Below are 19,701 nucleotides of genomic sequence, written 5' to 3' on the forward strand. Positions count from 1 at the left end.
TGAAAGAGAGCTACTATGAGGCTCACTTCATAAAGTCTAATTGACAAGCAAAATTTTCAAATGCAAGGAGATTTAAAAAAAAAAAGCAGTTATCTGTAAATATCTACAACAAATTATTTTAAGAGAAAACTTTAAGAGAAAAATAAACTGGCCAGCAGTACTAGCTCTACACAATCCTCAAGATGCCATTGCTAATATAGTAAAGAGTACTCACCATCTCCAGGCATTGACATGAAATGAGCATCAACCCTTTTTTCATCTTCTCCATACTCGTTCTTCGCCAGTAAGGTATAAGCACCATTGTTCAAATGGGTAGGGTTGTCCAACTGAAGGCAGCCATGGTATTCACTTTGATTGCTAACATGTATTTTAGTACAGATGTATTCAGACTCATTCAGTATAGCCCCTTCATAGAACCACTGCAATGAGGGCTTGGGGTTCCCTTTCACAGTGAATGGAATACACCAGTGGTGGTCCGGGGTTGGAGGTTCAATAAATGTGATATTTGGTGCAACTATATTAAAAAGAAGAGTGAATAACATCAGAATATCCTAAACACATTTTTCCCCTCAAATTCTTGAGGGCATTTTTTAAAATCATTAAAGCTAAGAAATTGGCAGCTTTGGAAACTACAGCCTTGTGCTTATGGGTGTAGATATTCATACAGGAAGCCATCAGCTGTATGTGTGAACTTAATTCAGACCTGAAATGGACAATACCTCAATAAAGTCATTCTTTAAAATTAGATGTGTGAACTGGTTCCAATAAAACAAGAACCAACTTTAATAAATCATGCAAGTTCAGTAAAAGGTTTTTTATTACTCCTGATTTTAACCAAAGCACTTAAGTATTATTTTAAAAAGGGTATTTAACAGTTGGCCGGAATCAGGTATACTGGAAATATATTCAGATAGGCATGAAAACTTCTAGATGATTTTCATCATAGAATCATGGAACAGACCTATTAGTTCATTCACTGAATTCCCCTGCTAATTAATGCAGGATCATTTCCCATAGTCATTTTCTAGTACTTTGTCCAGTCCAGTTTTAAATTGTTATGGGCTTCTACTATTTCCCTTGGGAGGCTATTTCACAGCCTTGTACATTATCTCACTGTCAGGAAGTTTTCCTTGATATTCAGACTGAATTTTCCTTTGTTAATTGCATCTAATTACATCTAGTTATAAGTCCTTGTACCAATCACATTGGTGCCAATCCAAGATTCCTTGTTTACACCGTTCCAGTATTTGTAGCATATATCCTTTCCCTTAGCTATTTCATACCCAATTTGAACTATAAAATCATATGAAATTAATCTATAGCTACTTCTCTAAGATTTTTCTCTAATAAGCAAGCTCATTTTTAATAAAATGTGGGTTTGATCTGGATGATCAATATCTGAAGCTTGTAAAAACAGCCTACTTAATTCACTTAAGATAGATTCATATGGGAGCTTAGAGTTAAGGGGTCAATGTTTTATCCCCTGTGCTCATCCTCTTCTCCTGGACTTGACAGATAAATAGATTATTTCAAGGCTAAGGACTAACTAATATATGCCTGGGAAAACTAATGTTACAAGCTGATTTTTTTTTTAATTAAAAAAAATGTATCAGGCTTATTGGCTTAGATGAAAAGTTTTAAAATCCCAAATTATTAACAACAATTTGATCTCCGTCTTTGATGTGTGGGTATTTTTATATGCATATAAAATACACATGCACCCAGGCACCTTTTCACATTTACACTGCCATTGGAACATTTTGGACTTCAGAAATTTACTTTTGGCAGTTCAAACTGGAAGTTGATAGGCAGCTATGAGAGCACATATATGTAAGGGCAGAGTAATGAAGGGACACTACTACACAACAACTGCTGGTTATGCTGTTCCTCAGAATTAAAAGCAATGCAGTTTATACACTTAGGTGACATTCTTGTTTCAAAACCTTGCAGGCCCAACAGAAATATATACCCCAAATATTTTGTGCTGATGTAGTTTAGACAGCAGCTGAAATTGTATGCAAGCCTGTTTACGTACAGAACACCACAAGGTCAGCAGAAGCTTGGTCTTCTCCCACAATATTTTCTGCTATACATGAAATCCGTATTCCACTGTCCTTAGATGAAACATTCCTTATGGTTAGGGAAGCAGGATTCTTACTTGTATTACTCTACAAACAAGAAGAAAAAGTATTTGGCTTAAACAGAGTGTAGAACAAGAGAGACGCTGGGATTAGAGTCCTTCAGTTACCCTTCCTCTTAACCTTATTGCTAGAAAACTGAGTATTATATTTGCACAACATTTTATTCCATGTTGTAAATCAATGTACTGGGCCTGATTCTGAGGGTCTGTGTTGATTTACACACATATAATCCCACTAAGGAGGATGCTGATACATGCCTTCCTTCTACTTCACTGAGATCACATCAGGAATAAATCAGTGTAGAATTTGGCTGGTTGAGTTATACCCCTCAGTGGTACTAGTTGAAGGAAAAAGGGAATATTTCCACTCTATACACTGCCCAACCTCAATTACTCAAAAAATCTCAAAACATCCCAAACTTTCAGATAACTAGGGATGTGAGCCAGAAGCCCAAGTGCAGATGTCAAAGCCAAAAGAGTGGACACCCCCAATCACTTGGCTCCTCTACTCCCTGTCCTGTCATATCCAATCCCTCCCTTCATCTGCCCTCCTTCCCTTGCTCCATGTGGCCCTAGTCTACAATCCTCCCAGCTCCCACTCACTTCATCCCTCACTTTGATGCCTGGCTCACCCTCCCTCTCTCCAGTCCCCTACCGTGGCTCTGGATTACTTCTATTTCCATGTTGAAAAGGCCGACTCCACTGCCTCTGACTTTTTTTGTTAACTACTTCATGCAATTTCTAATTTTGGACTCACTTTCCCATTTACCATTTTATTAACCATATGGGCCTGGAGCCAGACCCTCAGCTGGTGTAAATCAGCACAGCTCCACTGGCTTCAGTGGAGCACTGCACATCTACACCAGTTGAGGATCCGGCCCCTGATCTTTTCCAGTCTCTCTCTCTCTCTCAATTCTTGATCACCACTTGTTTTTCTTCAAATTTATTACTCTTCGCCTTTCTTCCACCTCATCATTTACTCCTACGGTTCATCTCTGCTCTCATTTCCTCTTAATCTTGCTCTCTCTCCTCCTATACTCCTCCCAATCAATGCTTTACTGTTACCTCACTCTGGACTTTATACCTTTACTCCTGCTGTGGGCTCGACATGGTCTCCCACACCTTGACTACCAAGTTCCCGCTCTCCTCCCTCAGCTCTCTCTTGAAAACCTCTTCCTATCTTTAATCCTTCCTACAGTAAGTTGGTTTCTTCCACCACCTGAACTAAGGCCCATGTTTTCCCTTACGTGTGTTTGACCATAGGCAGATAGAAAAAAAACCCACAGTTATTGCCTCAATGTTTTGTAAAGCACTGTGTACAGCACTAAACAAATCATAAAAATCACCATATGTGCTGCAAAATTAAAGTACATTGGGATGAACTACAAGCAAACTGGCACTCTTAAAACAAAAAAGTTTTGCTTCTGACCTCTTAAATAGGTTTCTTAAAATGACCTCTAGTTTGTGTCTCTGGTTTTTAATTTCATGTGAAATATAAAGGAACTTTTTTTAAAATTAATAAACAAACAGTTAGGACTATTGCTTTAACATCGTCCTTTGCTAGGATTCTTCTTAATATGGAAAAGAGAAGACTGAGAGGGGACATGATAGCAGTTTGCAGATGATACCAAACTGGGAGGGATTGCAACTGCTTTGGAGGATAGGGTCATAATTCAAAATGATCTGGACAAATTGTCTGAGGTAAACAGGATGAAGTTTAATAAAGACAAATGCAAAGTGCTCCACTTATCATAGAATATCAGGGTTGGAAGGGATCTTAGGATGTCATCTAGTCCAACCCCCTGCTCAAAGCAGGACCAATCCCCAGATAGTTTTTTACCCCAGTTCCCTAAATGGCCCCCTCAAGGATTGAACTCACAACCCTGGGTTTAGCAGGCCAATGCTCAAACCACTGAGGTTTAGGTTGGACATTAGGGAAAAGTTCCTAACTGTCAGGGTGGTTAAACACTGGAATAAACTGCCTAGGGACATTGTGGAATCTCCACCTCTGGAGATATTTAAGAGCAGGTTAGATAAATATCTATCAGGGATGGTCTAGACAGTATTTGGTCCTGCCATGAGGGCAGGGGACTGGATTCGATGAGCTCTCGAGGTCCCTTCCAGCCCTAGAATCTATGAATCTATGCACTTAAGTGCTGAGCCTGCAATTGAATCTCTACTAAAGGGCTCTAGCACCTGTAGAACCCAATGACTTCAATGATACTCCATGAAGTATAAGGATCCGCCCACGAATGTCACATTTCAAGATCAGGATCTTAAGTGACTGTCTTTTTTACAACATATAGCACAATGGGGCTACAGTAATACAAATAATAAAAGTTAATAAGGGTGAAATCCTGGCTTCATTGAAATCAACATCAAAACTGTTGACTTCAATGGAGTCAGGATTTCACCCCAAGGCTAACAATGTAGAGCACACACTTGCTTTTCTCTACCCATGAGCAGTCCCATTGAAGTAATTGGTGCTCAGCAGGTTCAAGGGTGGGGAGGGGTGGGGGGCATGGATCAACATTCATATTGTGCTCCCTGTCAGTACCTGGCCTGGGCCCAGGAAGCCAATGATCCAACCAAGGGACCAAATTTGGTGATGAATCCTGGTCACATGCCACGTGAGGCACATTGCATGTACACTAAGAAGATGATGCAGGTTCAACAGTCCATCCATAGGGATTTAACTGCAGGATCAGACCCAAGTTCACAGTTAAGAAAACTCTAATGGCAGTCAATTGGACTATATGCATAAAGTGAAGCACATGGGTAGCTGTATGCAGGATTTGAGCCATTTCCTGGGATTTTTCTTTATAGGAGAGCAAGGAAAGAAGACAGACAGACGTAGCAGCAGGAGGAGAGCAGAGAAGCAGAAACAGAGACATGAAGGTGAGGAGAAAAGGAAAATAGAAAAACAAAACATAGAAGGGCAAGGATTGTGGTGAACAGTAAAGGAGTTTAAGAAGGTACTCTGTTATACTACTGATGAGACTAGTGTTATTCCATAGCTAAGGCTGAAGCTAGCTTCCATTATAGGGCACTCTGAAATTTCACAAGCATAAAATTATGACAAGATAGAATTTTTCTGGAAAGTTTGAAGTAAATCGGAAAAGTCACTTTGAAGATAGGAGAGTTTTAAAAAATGTAGGGTAATGCTCAAGAAGGGAAATCACCTCATTTGTTCTGGTGCATAACTCAAAAAAGGCTTAGCAGAGACTCCCCCAGTTGTTTTAATCTGTTGGTTTTTGGTTAGTACTGATGCATTTGGCTAGTTTCAGGCAGGTTATTTTAGCTATTAAATTCAGCTTCTCTGTACTTTACAGACCCCCAGTGTTCTTAAATTTGAACATCTCAAAAGCAGATCCTATACATTTTGCATAGGCCCATGTAGATGACCACAATGGAGGAAGTAACAGAGGGTTGAAGTCACATGGAACTGGGGGCCATCTGGGGGAGGAGAAAGAGTCCTTGAACAGCGTGCAAGCTCCTCCTATCACCAAGGAATTTGTAAACATTTTTAAAAATCCAAGACAATCCCTAGGAAAGAAACTTAACTAAAGCAGACACAAGGTTGTAACTATCTAGGAATTACTTACTTGAGGAGGGAAAAAGACATTATGAGAGGGGAGAGGAGACAGAACCAGCTATGCCAGCCTAACATTCCTGAGAATAACCTCTATGGAAATCACTAGCTTTGCTCATAGACCAGGGGTGGGCAAACTACCGCCCATGAGCCGGATCCGGCCCATGAGCCATTTTAAGCCAGCCCACGAGCTCCTGCTGGGGAGTGGGGTCGGGGGCCGCACCACATGGCTCGGCCCCACTCCGGCCAGGGCGCTGGATCAGGGGCTGCACCACGGGGCTCAGCCCCACTCCAGCACTCCAGCTAGGGCGGAGGATCGGGGGCCATACCACGCGGCTCCCGGAAGCCACGGCATGGCTCCTCTCTGGCTCCTACATGCTCCAATGGCTCCCTCCGGCGCTCCAATGGAAGCTGCAGAGGCAGTGCCTGCAGATGGGGCAGCGCGCAGAGTCGCCTGGCTGCGCTTCCGCGTAGGAGCCAGAGAAGGGACATACCGCTGCTTCTGGGAGCCGCTTGAGGTAAGCACCGCTTGGAGCCTCCACCCCTGAGCCTCTTCCAGTGCCCCAACTCCCTGCCCCAGTCCTGGCTCCCCTCCCGTTCTCCAAACCCCTTGATCCCAGACCGAAGCACCCTCCTGCACCCCAGCCCCATCCCAGAGCCCGCACCCGCAGCCGGAACCTGCACCCCTTCCCACTCCCCTGCCCCTGCCCTGATCCCTCTCCCGCCCTCCAAACCCCTTGGTCCCAGCCCAGAGCACCCTCCTACACCCAAAACTCCTTATCCCCAGCCCCACCCCAGAGCCCACACCCCAACCAGAGCCTCCTCCTGCACCTCAACCCCAATTTTGTGAGCATTCATGGCCCGCCATACAATTTCTATTTCCCGATGTGGCTCTCAGGCCAAAAAGTTTGCCCACCCCCGGCCTAGACAGTCTATGTTCTCTTTGCATTGCAGGACAGGATCTGAAGACCAGGGTCTAACCCTTTGTGTCTATGGCCATGCACCTCTTAAGGGCCAAAAAATAATTTAGGCAGTTTGTACCCCAAGGTAGCAGATGATTACAAAGCCAAAGCCATGAACTCCAGAGCGCAATGCAAATAAAGTGGATTTAAGCTGTCAGGCTGCACACTTGTTAAAGTCCTTATCAATATCTCCTTCATCAGAAGGAGATACATTGATTAAATCCTATCTTATGCACAATATGAAACATGGACACAGGAGGGTAGGAACATGAGGGACAGTCAGAGTTATTTGGGTGACCTTGGATAAGCATGTCCATACTGAATTGGTTTTCACTATTTCTCATAGTGTAAACTTAACATTGACTTTTATGGCTTACACTTGGCTTTTGTTGTTTTATAAAACAAACAAACAATGTTCTCAAGGTGTTTCCCCCACAAGAACAATTCATATTTATAACCACAACCCTGGCATAACCGCATTTTTGGCCTGTGAATATAGTAAATTTACACACACAGCCTTTCTTATCAGACTGTAATTTTCTATATAAGGAATGTTGTGACAATCAAATCTCACTTGACTTGCACTTTCCTGATTCATTATAGATAGATAGATAATGAGACAGAAAATATCATGTTGCCTCTATATAAATCCATGGTATGCCCACATCTTGAATACTATGTGCAGATGCAACCACCCCATCTCAAAAAATATATATTGGAATTGGAAAAGGTTCAGAAAAGGCAACAAACATTATTAGGGCTATGGAATGGCTTCCGTCTGAGGAGAGATTAATAAGACAGACTTTTCAGCTTGGAAAAGAAATGACTAATGGGGGATATGTTAGAGGTCTATAAAATCATGACTGGTGTGGAGAAAGTAAATAAGGAAGTGTTATTTACTCCTTCTCAAAACACAAGAACTAGGGGTCACCAAATGAAATTAACAGGCAGCAGGTTTAAAAGAAACAAAAGGAAATATTTCTTCACACAATGCACAGTCAACCTTTGCCAGAGGATGTTGTAAAGGCCAAGACTATAACAGGATTCAAAAAAGAACTAGATAAATTCATGGAGGATAGGTCCATCAATGGCTATTAGCCAGGATGGGCAGGGATGGTGTCCCGTGCCTCTGTTTTCCAGAAGCTGGGAATGGGTGACAGGGGATGGATCACTCGGTGTTTGCCTGTTCTGCTCATTCCCCCTGAGGCACCTGGCATTGGCCACTGTCAGAAGACAGGATACTGGGCTAGATGGACCTTTGGTCTGACCAAGTACAGCCGTTCTTATATTACCAGGACCCTTCCATAGAATTGTAGCACTATCAATTATAACTGGAGGCACAGAAACTGAAATAAAAGCCACTTTCTCAGAGAAATAAATGTTTGTTTGTCCCAGAAGCACTGCCGCAGTCACTGTGGATTAAGAATACCTGGGAAATAAATGCAAGGTAAACAATTTGCCATTTTGTATCTGTGATAATGAAAAGTAATAAGCTTAAAACCAGCCACACACCATTCTTCAGCAGGTATACCCAGTCTCTGGATAGCCAGCTATTGAAAGTAAAACTTACCTCATGTTTTGAAACAAGATTAGGGACAACCCAGGATACATTGGGAGATGGCACCCCAGTAGCTTCGCAGTACAGTGTAGTGCTCCTTCCTTCCACAACAGTGAGGTTATAAACACTCAAGTTTGCTGAGGGCAAGCCTGTGACACAAGCAAAAAAATATGTAAGTGTTTGTGTTTGTCATAGAAATAGGGTAAATATTCAAATAAGCTGTTCAACTCTTTGACAGCAGTCTGTATGTAATTGAAAACTCTGCTTACTCAGCTAACCAGAGATTCATTGTGGTCAGATGCTATTTGGTAAAAAAAAAAAAAAAAAAAGAATGCAAAGAACACATTTGGTACTACTACACAAGTATTCTCCACTCTACCAATCCACCTCCATAGAAAAGGTAGAAAGGACAGTCAGATGCCTAACGCCAATTGCGCCTTTAAAATCTCTCCTTCATTCTTGAGGGAAAATAAGATACAACTTACTTTTCTCATTTGTAGTGGTTGCAATAAAAAATCTTCATTTTCCTTTTGCCTAATTAACACTGTGGTGGTATTCCTAGAGTACCCTGAGCTATATGTACACTAAAGGGGAAATCTAACCCACATCATGATGCAGGGTCAGGGGAAAGAGTCCCAGAAACAATAGAATCCGAGTGGCGCCAGTCCACAAAGAGGTCACACACACATATGGAACCCAGATCTTCAGAGACAAACTGAGTAGGAAGGGCAGGGGCTATGGGCATGTCAAGGGAAGGAAGGGGCAGGGGCAGGGGCAGAGCAGCTCAAACTGTCCAGACCCTCTGCTCCTCAACTGTTTCAGGGCCATTTCTAGGGTACTTCAGCCACAGGACTGAACTAGCTTCAGTGAAACAGCTACTTTGTGTCATTTGCTAGGAAGCTGCTCTAACTTGTGTCTAGATCAGGGCTGACCCCAAGAATCAGGGAGCTGGAACCTGACGCTTCATCCCTTTGACCTGCATTGAGTGGTGCTCTGGTGCAGGAGAGAATCTAGCTCCACAAACCTATTATCGAGCAGATTTTCAGAAGAGTTCAGCTCCCAGAAGCTCCCTTTTAGGCACCCAAATGAAGTGGTCAGGTTTTTTGGTAGAGCTCGACACCCAAAACAATGGCTCTCAGACCAATAGGAGTTGTCATGTTTTGAGGACTTTTGAAAACCTGAACACGTCATTTAGGAGCCTAAACTGGAGTAGGACTCTTTTGAAAATATGGTCAGCAGCATATTAGGCCAAAAATCAACTGGTCTTCAGTGTATTTTTTCTGTCCTTCATAACTATACTTTTTTGCATTGAAAATAAGCAGTACACTGAAAACACGGGAGCTGTGTTATGTGAGATTGTGCCATCATCCACTACAGAAAGATAACTTTAGCTTTGCCCTCACCATGATGCTCAGCTCCGCAGCAATCTTAGACATGTTTTGTTTGCAATTTATCATCTCAAATATCCTGCACAGCAAAACAGCAGTGTTAGCTATGTATTGTTTTGCAATGAGTTTTCTTTTTCTGCAACAAAGCTTCTCTCTCTTTTTTTTTTTAAATTAGGGTGGAGCAGTTTCCGTCATGCACTTGCAGGTTTACACGTTTAGCAAGGTGATTTTTTTTTTATTATAAAGCCCCATAGTGAGTTCCTTATTCTGATTTGTGTTAATTAGAGCACATTAATATGTTGGCCAAAAATTCAATAGAAACTTGAAATATCACTTGAAGTTTAATTAGTTCAATAAAAATGAAATGAAAAGTAGTAATAGCAAAGGCAGGACAAATCATTTTCCAGGCACTGCTTTCTTGCCTAATAAGATTTGAAATCATCAGGAGTATACAATAACTGCTTAGGCAATTCTGCTAGTGCTTTAAGTAGTACTGTAATATGATTCTGATTATAGGCATCATGGGTTTCTTCTATTATGCTCACTTTGTAAATCATACATTGAAGTTTATTGAAACAGAGCTGGATGGCTGTATTCCTTGATGCAGTAATCTGTTAGCAAAGGTGGCCATCTGCTTTTGCTTGCCATGACTTCAAACCTCAGCAGTGTCTGTCACCCAGCCAGGCAGGAAACTAAACTAGATCCTAAGGAACCTTTAGATATTAATTATGTTGGATAGGGACCATGGAGGAGAAGTAATGAGATAATTTACCCCATGCAGACACCCTCACACACCAGATCTTAAAACTATTTGACTCCTGTGGTCATACCTGATTCTGGGAAAGAATTTTAGCCATCAAGGCCTTATGGCCCAGCTTCTTCCTAGCAGTATCTTCTCTGGACAAGACCAGCCTGACATCTCTCATGCCAAATTAAAACTACTCAAAGTGTGTCGCTGTTTGAGTTCACAGAGCTTCTAACACAAAAAGTTTTATATGAACCCTATCATATAAGCCAAACCAAAAACAAAAACACCCCAGTGTTGACCATTTATTGCACTACTTGCATTTCCATTAAAATTTCAAGACAGCTTCTTGTGGAGCTTTTTGATTGTTGAACTGAGTGGAGGACCAAGTAGTATTTTAGCTACTCGCTAACTAGAACTGTATGCTCTAACTTTGCTACTGCTGGCTGAATTTGTATTATTTTATATAGAAAAGTGTGGGATGGCACCACTGTTACTATCATGTGCACTATAAAGAACTTGGGAACTTAGGAATTGCCATATGGGATCAGTCCTGAGGTACATCTAGTCCAGTATTTTATTTTTGATGGTGACTGATCTGACTGATGTTTCAGAGGAAGGTTAAAGAACCCCACACTAAGCAAATGGGGAGGAGGGGTCATCTTCCCCCAGGTCTCATCCTGATCTCTAATAGAGCGAGATTGGTTTAAACCACAAAGCACAAGGTTTAATATCCCTTCCTAACTTCTTGTTAGTATTAATTAGGATAATTCTGGATATTCATAATGTCCAATTTTATTTTGAATCTTGCTATATTCTCAGCCTCTACAACTGCCAGTAGCAACAAGTTCCACAATTTAATTACACGTTGTTTGAAAAAGTATTTCCTTTCATTAGTTTTGAATTTGCCATCTTTTAACTTAATTGAATATCCCCTTTTGGGGGGTTGTGAGACACGGAGAACAGGAGTTCCTGATCTTTCTTCTCTTGACCATTTGTTATTTTATCATGTCCCCTCTAATTAATCCCAACTATTCATACAAAATGATAGGGTCTGAATTAGCTGAAATCTTGGAGTCATTGTGCATAGTTCTCTGAAGATATCTACTCAATGTGCAATGGCAATCAAAAAAAAAAAAAAGCTAACAGAATGTTAGAACTCATTAGGAAAGGGATAGATAACAATGTCATAATGCCACTATAGAAATCCATGGTACACCCACAACTTGAATACTGTGTGCAGATCTGGATGCCCCATCTCAAAAATATATATATTGGAATTGGAAAAAGTACAGAGAAGGGCAACTAAAATGATTAGGGCTATGGAACAGCTTCCATATGAAGAGAAATTTAAAAGACTGGGACTTTTCAGCATGGAAAAGAGATGACTAAGTGAGGATATGATAGAGGTGTATACAATCTTGACTGTGTGGAGAAAGAGAATAAGGAAATGTTTATTTACTCCTCCACATAAGACAAGAACTAGGGGTCACCCAATTAAGTTAATAGGCAGCAGATTTAAAACAAACAAAAGGAAGTACTTTGTCACACAATGCACAGTCAACCTGTCAAACTCTTTGCCAGGAGATTTCTGAAGGCCAAAACTATAACAGTGTTCAAAAAAGAACTATATAAGTTTATGGAGGATAGATCCATCAATGGCTATTAGCCAAGATGGGCAGAGATGCAACACCATGCTCTGAGTATCCCTAGCCTCTGTTTGCCAGAAGCTGGGAGTAGACAACAAGGGATGGATTGTTCGATGATTGCCTGTTCTGTTCATTCCCTCTGAAGCACCTGGCGCTGGCCACTGTTGGAAGACAGGGCTAGATGGACCATTGATCTGACCCAGTATTGACATTCTTATGTTCCTTTTTAAATTAAGCTCTCCCAATCTTTTCAACCTCTTTTCAATCTTTTCACTACTTTTGTGAAAACGTTACAGGAAGATAAAGAAAGGTAGATTAATCCAAACAAGGCTCACTGATGGCAAAATGTTGAAAGTGCTCTATACTATATGATAATTTTCATTCAAATATGGGCCCTGATCCCAAAGACGTAATGAATGTGAACAGACCCGTCGAGTTCCATGGGATTATTCACTTGCCTGAAGTTGCTCACAAACATCTTCAGGATCAGGGTCAGGGGTTGCTAAACATAATTTTAAAATACAAAATGTAGAATGAAAAGTAAAAGTGGGATGTCTAAATTTTCACTAATTAGCATAAAGTTAAATCATAATAAAAACTTTTATTCAGGACTAAGCATGCCCTTTCACTGGTCCACATGGGCCTAATTTAATAGATTTCATTTAATGATTAAACTCATTAGTTGTTAGTGTTTATTTAAAAACCACACACACGGCTTTTTTTTTTTTGCCCTTTCTTATCAGTCATATCATGCTATATTGTTTCCCTAGAGCAAGTGCTTTGTGCCCCAAAAGAGTACAGCACCTTAGAGTAATTGTGTAACTTGGAATTATGTAATATGTACATAATAACTAAGCAATTCTAGCTGTAATACTGTACAGCATATGGAAAAGTTGTCTGTGCAATATATTCATGGCAATAAAACTTTACTCCAACAGGTAGTTCTTGGATTAAACGTTGTCAAAAAATACCTTCTATTAATCACGAGCACATTTGGGCATATTGACTTCAAGTGAGTTGCACCACCTATGGGAACAGGACTGAGCTCTTCAACCCTATACAAAATCCTTGGATAGCAAAGGATCTAACTAGACACTCATTTGTAAAAGGAATATTTACCTCCATAGGCTCCATTGGTGTGCATTTATTACCCGAAGCCACATTACAGAGAGACAGTCAAACTCTGGTGGTACAGTAGAACCTCAGAGTTACGAACACCTCAGGAATGGAGGTTGTTCGTAACTCTGAAATGTTCGTAACTCTGAACCATAAGTGCTGACTCTGTGGGCGCTCTGGGGCTGGAGCACCCACCGAAAAAAAATAGAGCAGGAAGAGGTGCGGGGAAAGGGCAGGAAGAGATGGGGCAAGGGTTTGGGGGGGAAGGGTAGAGTAGGGTGAAGCCAGGGCCTGGGGTGGAGCTGAGTAAGTCAGCGCCTATGCTCTGAACAAAACGTTACTGTTGTTCTTTCAAAAGTTTACAATTAAATATTGACTTAATGCAGCTTTGAAACTTTATTATACAGAAGAAAAACGCTGCTTCCCCACCCCTCCCCCCCACACACTTTTTTTTTTTTAAAGGTAGTTTACATTTAACACAGTACGTACTTTCGCTTTCTTTTGGGGGGGGGGGGCTCTCTGCTGCCGCCTGCTGCAGGGTTCCAAACAGGGGCGGCTCCAGGCACCAGCACTCCAAGCGCGTGCCTGGGGCGGCAAGCCGCGGGGGGCGCCCTGCCGGTCCCTGAGAGGGCGGCAGTCAGGCAGCCTTCGGCAGTATGCCTGCGGGAGGTCCGCTGGTCCCGCGGTTTTGGCAGCAATTCGGCGGGTACACCGGAGCTGCGGGACTGGCAAACCTCCTGCAGGCATGCCGCCGAGGGCAGCCTGCCTGCCGTGCTTGGGGCAACAAAAAAGCTAGAGCCACCCCTGGTTCCAAATGAGGTGTGTGGTTGACTGGTCAGTTTGTAACTCTGGTGGTCATAACACTGAGGTTCTACTGTTCAATAGTCATGCAGCCCATCTCTCTACAGTGCATAGCTAGCAGTACTTCAACAAAGGCAAGAACCAATACTTTGGTTGAAATGTTCAAAGATGCATTGGGGATTTTGCTACTTAACTCCCCGTGAAATTAATGGAACTCATACAGCTAAATCCTTCAGTCAGCCTCAAAAATCATATTAATAGTATAATATACTATTAGTATAATAGACATTATATATAAAACGTCTATGTCTATGTGTGTGTGTGTGTAGTGTTTTTAAGGTGAAATCTTGGCCCCACTGAAGTAAATGGTAAAACTTATACTGGCTTCAACGGGATCTCCCTCTATATGTTCTAACCATGTGATATGCACTAACTAATAAATATTCCAACCTGAACCCACGCTCTGTGGCCGATCTCTGTCTCAGCCATGTTCAACCTACCACTGAGACAGAAGTCAGCCACAAAATCTGAGTTCAGAATCAGAGCTACATTTTTCTTGCTGTTGAGGTATGAAACCTGTGGAGCTAACCTGAGGAGTTGTGCTATATCACTGGACAGATTTTCAATTTGACTTATGATATTAGTCATGATAATTTGGACATTTGTAGCACCACCAGTGATGTAATGATGTTCTATGATAGCAGAAGAGTTGAGAACCTGAGCCTGAATTGTCACTCTTGTAAGGACCTGACTATAATTTCACTTGTTTTTGTCTTTATTTCTCCTATTATGATAAGTCACACACCCAATGAGCCTACTTGAGCACAGAAATATATATATGCGCCATACAGAAAGGTTTCAGCTTATTAATATCAACCCACATTCCGTGATTCTTTATGGAGCAGAACTCCATTGCCAAACTCCCACTGAAGTGAACTGGAGATTTGTTCATTTAAAGTTTGCAGCCCTTAGTCTGAAATCACAGCTGGATGATGTTAGGCAGCAGAACACAAAAAGTGTTCTTTAACTGTTGGTTTCCGATACACCAAGTTTCCTACCAAGTTCAAGATATACGTTCAAACCTCAGTCTCTGAGCTGGGAGAAGCTGGGAGCAATGTTTCTCCATAACTACCCTTCTAGCCAGGGCAAGAGCAGAGATGATGGGCTCTGAAAAGACCTGGAAGGACCATCCCCCAGCATATCAAAACAGGATTTTCCTTGTAATAAGAACAGACATTTTGCTGGGGAGGAGGGGGAAAACTGACATTCAAAGCTTTTCTCACAAGCCAGTTTATATCTGACCTTCATTAAGGTCTTTTTAGTCCTTAGCTGGAATCTCCTGAACCATCTTCTCAATACAGCTCTCAGTCACAGACTGATGAGCTTAATATGGGAAACAATAATCATCTATTATATTTAAACTTGTACAACATATTTTTAATACCCCCTGCTTTACAGATATTCTCTACAGTTCAGGGGGTACAATGAGCAAAGCTGGGTTTGGGCCCACCACACACAAGTTCCCAAAGCAATCCAAGGTTGCTCACTGCATTCTTCATGCTGGCATGAGACTCCCCCAACATGTGAGTATAAAATTTGCTCTTAAGTGCAATACCGGCAGCAAATATTTTAACTTGCTATTCATTTTATCCAGCCAATCACATTGTCTGGAGGATGGATGTGGCGCTGGTCAAGAAATGAGAGAATATGGCTCCTCAAATTACAACATATCTTTCCTGGCTGAGGATTAGAAAATATAAAGAAAAATATTTCATTCAAAACAAAAATTGAACATCTTTGTAGGATAAATTCACTTAAAGTTTGACCAGCCTCCAGAACACAAGTTAAAATCCTGAAAAAATATTTTACATACATGCGCACACACACTTTAGGCTTTCATGGGCTTAAAAACAAGGCAAAGGTTGTTGTTTTTTTCCTGAATTGGGGCATAAATTTGAGAATTGCTGATAATATGATGCACCTGTTGTGTTGCATTTAGCAACCACCTGCAGCCAAGAAACGGTGAGCTAAATTCAGCCATGGGGTAAGTGGGTACATTTCCAATGAAATCAACAGAAATACCATGCAGGAGTCAGCTCTGCTATGCCTCTATAGCACTGAAAACAGGATACCCCTACAAGATTACATGCAAGCATTAGTTACACAAAATAGAAAGCATTATCTCCATTCTCCCTCCCTTTGTGGCTGCAAAGTCCCATCTTTGTTCACATTTAAAGATCCAAAAGATAGAAATATCTCAAAGAGCCTTTCACAGAGCTTCTTCCAAGGAGACAGTCGCATCCATTTCACATGAGAGCTTCAGAGCAAGGTCAGACAGACCAGAGCACTCAGTGCTGCTGTCAGCAGTATCTCCACCTCGCTTCTCCAAAGCAATCAAATGAATTCAGTGCAGCTGAGCTGGGCAAAGCAGACACAAGCCTTCACAGGTGAATCGAGAGCTCTGCTAACAATTTTAATGGACGCTAATGAGGACTGGATTGATAGAGTGCAAACCTCTGGAAAAGGACTTCTTGTACAGCAGTTGCTATTTAAAAACACATTTAGTATGGAGCAGTAAATGTTCATTCTGCTCTACCTGCAATATTTCCTATTCCTATAATTAGGAATACTGAAAATACAGCTGTAAAGTCAAACACTTCTGTATGACAAAACATGGAGCTTCTGAACTTTTTAAATCTAAGGAATAGGACCAGTCAAGATGTTTGCAATCACACAAAATAGTCTCACACACTTGATATCAAGAGTGCATGTTCCTGAAGGCAAAGTCCTGACCCAGCCTCCATTTTGTAAGGAATTAAGAGAATCATTTCTTTAGACTGTTGGAAAGGAGTAGCATGAGTCTTTATCTAGTTACATTACAAGGATGAAATAATAATAATACCTAGATCTGACAAAGCACTTTTCATCAGTACATCTCAAAGTGGATAAGTATCATTATCACCATTGTACAGGTGGGGAAACTGAGACACAAGGGTTAAGTGACTTGCCAAAGATCACCCACCAGTCCTGTTGCTGAATGAGGAGTAAAACCCTGGTCTCTGAAGTCCCAATCCGGTGCTCTACCCAGCAGAGCATACTACCTTCCCTGCTTCCCCCTAAATATTCCTATTTCTTTGTTCTCTGGCTATTATAAAAATACTTCCCTTTCAAACTAACTTAGAGAGAAAGTCACAATTATGAAATACAATGTTGTTTTTACATTGCGAGGGGCGGATTTTCAATAGTGCATGTACAAAAATGTGTATTTAATTTTGCTCACACACAACCCCTGATTTACACAGATATATAGGTTTGTGCATGAGAATAATCTAAATTTGCACATATGCATCAGTTAGTACGTGCACAAGTTAGGTACATACACTTTTGAAAGTCTGGTTCCTACTCTCTCCCTCCCTCCTGAAAAGAAGCTTCATAGATAAGTCATGGTAGTCAACTCACTTATTTTCATTTAAAAAGCTCTTAATAATGAAAAATGTTTTAATTAAGTTCAATTGCATAAGAAAACAGTAACTCAACTTCTGAGTTACAGTGTAAACCCTGTTGCTGTCAAAACTCTCGAACAAACCATTATTCATGCAGATCTTGATCATAGATAAGAACTAAAACTTAGTATCAAGAGAATAAAAATAGTTTGCCAGCATACATCATGCATAATAGCTATTACTAGGAGCCAAAGTAAATAATACAGAATATAGCGCGAATGAATATTCTGACAGGTAACACAGAGAGAATGTTTATGACTTTTTTTAAAAGCCAACTAGTTTTGCTTGTTATGTTCTACTTTTGTCAGCCTTATCTGTGAAGTTTGACTGATAATGGAAAAGATTTCAACACTCATTGGATTATGCCTTTTCTTGCTGTTTTGAACTATGCTGTGTGTTGACAGCCAAAGAGCCAATGCTTATTTTATTGATTCACTAATATTAATATATCTTTTCTATTATTTAAACAAATAATCATGCCAATCTTTCAATCTGGTTTCATTTTCTCCCTAACATCTAAAATCCATAATGTCTCCCAGTCTGTTCCTAACAAAACTCTCTAGCTTGGTATTTCTCATATTTATTTACCTCCAGAATAGAAATACATCACAATGGCCATTTCCACAGTCTGGAGTAAAGCCTGTGTGAGTCTAATTTATTTAGAACTATCTTAACACTCGCCTATACAAATTACTGGAAAAGGACTTCCTGGACACAGCAAGAAATGAGCAAACTGGCTTTTAGATGGTAATTGCAAACAAGGAGCAGCACCTTCTAAAATTCTGTCAATTACATAATGCAAGTTAACAAGAGCAAAGCCAAATCTCTGCTGGAAGATTTACAATACTAAGTACAAGAGAAAAGAGACAGCCCCTTCTCCATATGAAAAGAAAAATCCTGTTAAAACAAGTTTTGGGTCCAATCCTGCAGTTCTTAGTTAGATAAGCTGTCCTCAACTGACAGGTTGTATCTGTACACAAATTGTGATATCTACTATCACAGTTCAGGGCAATGACACCTGTATTCCCCTTTTATGATTCCTCAAGGGCACCCACTCTAGGCTCCCAGCTCCTCAGCTGTCACCTCACTTGGGTAGAGATCTGCATCTCTCCCACTCCTGACTGGGGATTTTCTAGGCTGCACAGGATCCTCCTTACACTGTGATATCCCAGCAAGCCAGACTGCCTAAACAGGTCAGCATCTGTGCTTTGCTTTCTCTTCAAAGGCTGCAAACAGATAAATTGCCAGCAGTTATGCCATACAGCTCTTTATAAGCAAGCATATTTATTCTTAAGGTGAAAGCATAACAGAGGAAACATATTGAAACAATAAAAGAACTTACATTCATGCTAAAAAGCTTACAAGAGGTCACCCCAGCTCCAACCTCAGGCTCTGGCAGGTGTCAGTCCTTCCAACCCCTCCCAGAAAGGATAGAAGCTCCTATCCATTTGCTGGATTAAAAAGATGGCTTTGAGCCAGTTTTAACTCAGGATATTTATCCAAGAATCCTTCCTTTGTCTGTTGGTCTCTAGAGAATCTACTTTGAACTAATATAAGTGAACCTCATCAGGAGGTAGTACCTCTCTGGGGGGGTTACAACCTGGCTGATTTTCCTTAATCACCACCCACTTGTTTCAGTTCCTGTAGGAGTTGGGGTAGCCCTCCCCCATGCAGAAGAACACAATCATAGATAAACCATTCATTTAAAATAATGGACCCCAAAGGGTTGCAATGTTTGTCCCATATACCCCACAAAGTAGTTACATACAATCTGGGTCCACAATATTTTATAAACTCAATACCATAAGTCTTTCAAGGTCATTGCAGGAAATTGCCATATCTGGCACATCTACAACAAATAAATTAGGCTTTTGCTCTCTGAAAATCTGGCCAAGAAACTCTGACTAGGATACACAACCAGTTGCAAGGAAAAAATAACTTGCAGTGAAGTGGCATGATATAGTAAATATGCAAAACTGGAAGGATAATCAAAATAAATACATGGATCAAACCCATTGCTATGTGCAATATAAGATCTTTGATTAGGTAGATCGTTCTGCCTTGTAGGACCAATGTTGAGAGTCTAAGAACAGTGGCAGAAACAGAGGCATTAAATCAACAAAGAGTCTGGTGGCACCTTAAAGACTAACAGATTTATTTGGGCATAAGCTTTCGTGAGTAAAAACCTCACTTCTTCGGATGCAACTTCTTGCATCCGAAGAAGTGAGGTTTTTACTCACGAAAGCT

The 19,701-nt window shown here is 41.0% G+C and overlaps 1 protein-coding gene across 4 annotated transcripts in view; it reads right to left on the minus strand.

Moving 5' to 3' along the window:
* NTRK2 (neurotrophic receptor tyrosine kinase 2) overlaps nt 1-19,701 on the minus strand; it is a 273,512-nt gene that overhangs the window by 214,857 nt on the left and 38,954 nt on the right. For all 4 annotated transcript variants that reach the window (XM_034774168.1, XM_034774167.1, XM_034774169.1 and 1 more), the window contains exons 7-9: nt 8,265-8,401; nt 2,036-2,168; nt 215-514 (exon numbers count right to left, since the gene is read on the minus strand). In XM_034774168.1, coding sequence (XP_034630059.1) covers nt 215-514; nt 2,036-2,168; nt 8,265-8,401 — 570 coding nt within the window. The remainder of the gene's footprint in view (nt 1-214; nt 515-2,035; nt 2,169-8,264; nt 8,402-19,701) is intronic.

This window comes from Trachemys scripta, chromosome 6 (assembly GCF_013100865.1).
Source record: "Trachemys scripta elegans isolate TJP31775 chromosome 6, CAS_Tse_1.0, whole genome shotgun sequence".
Lineage (NCBI taxonomy): Eukaryota > Metazoa > Chordata > Testudines > Emydidae > Trachemys > Trachemys scripta.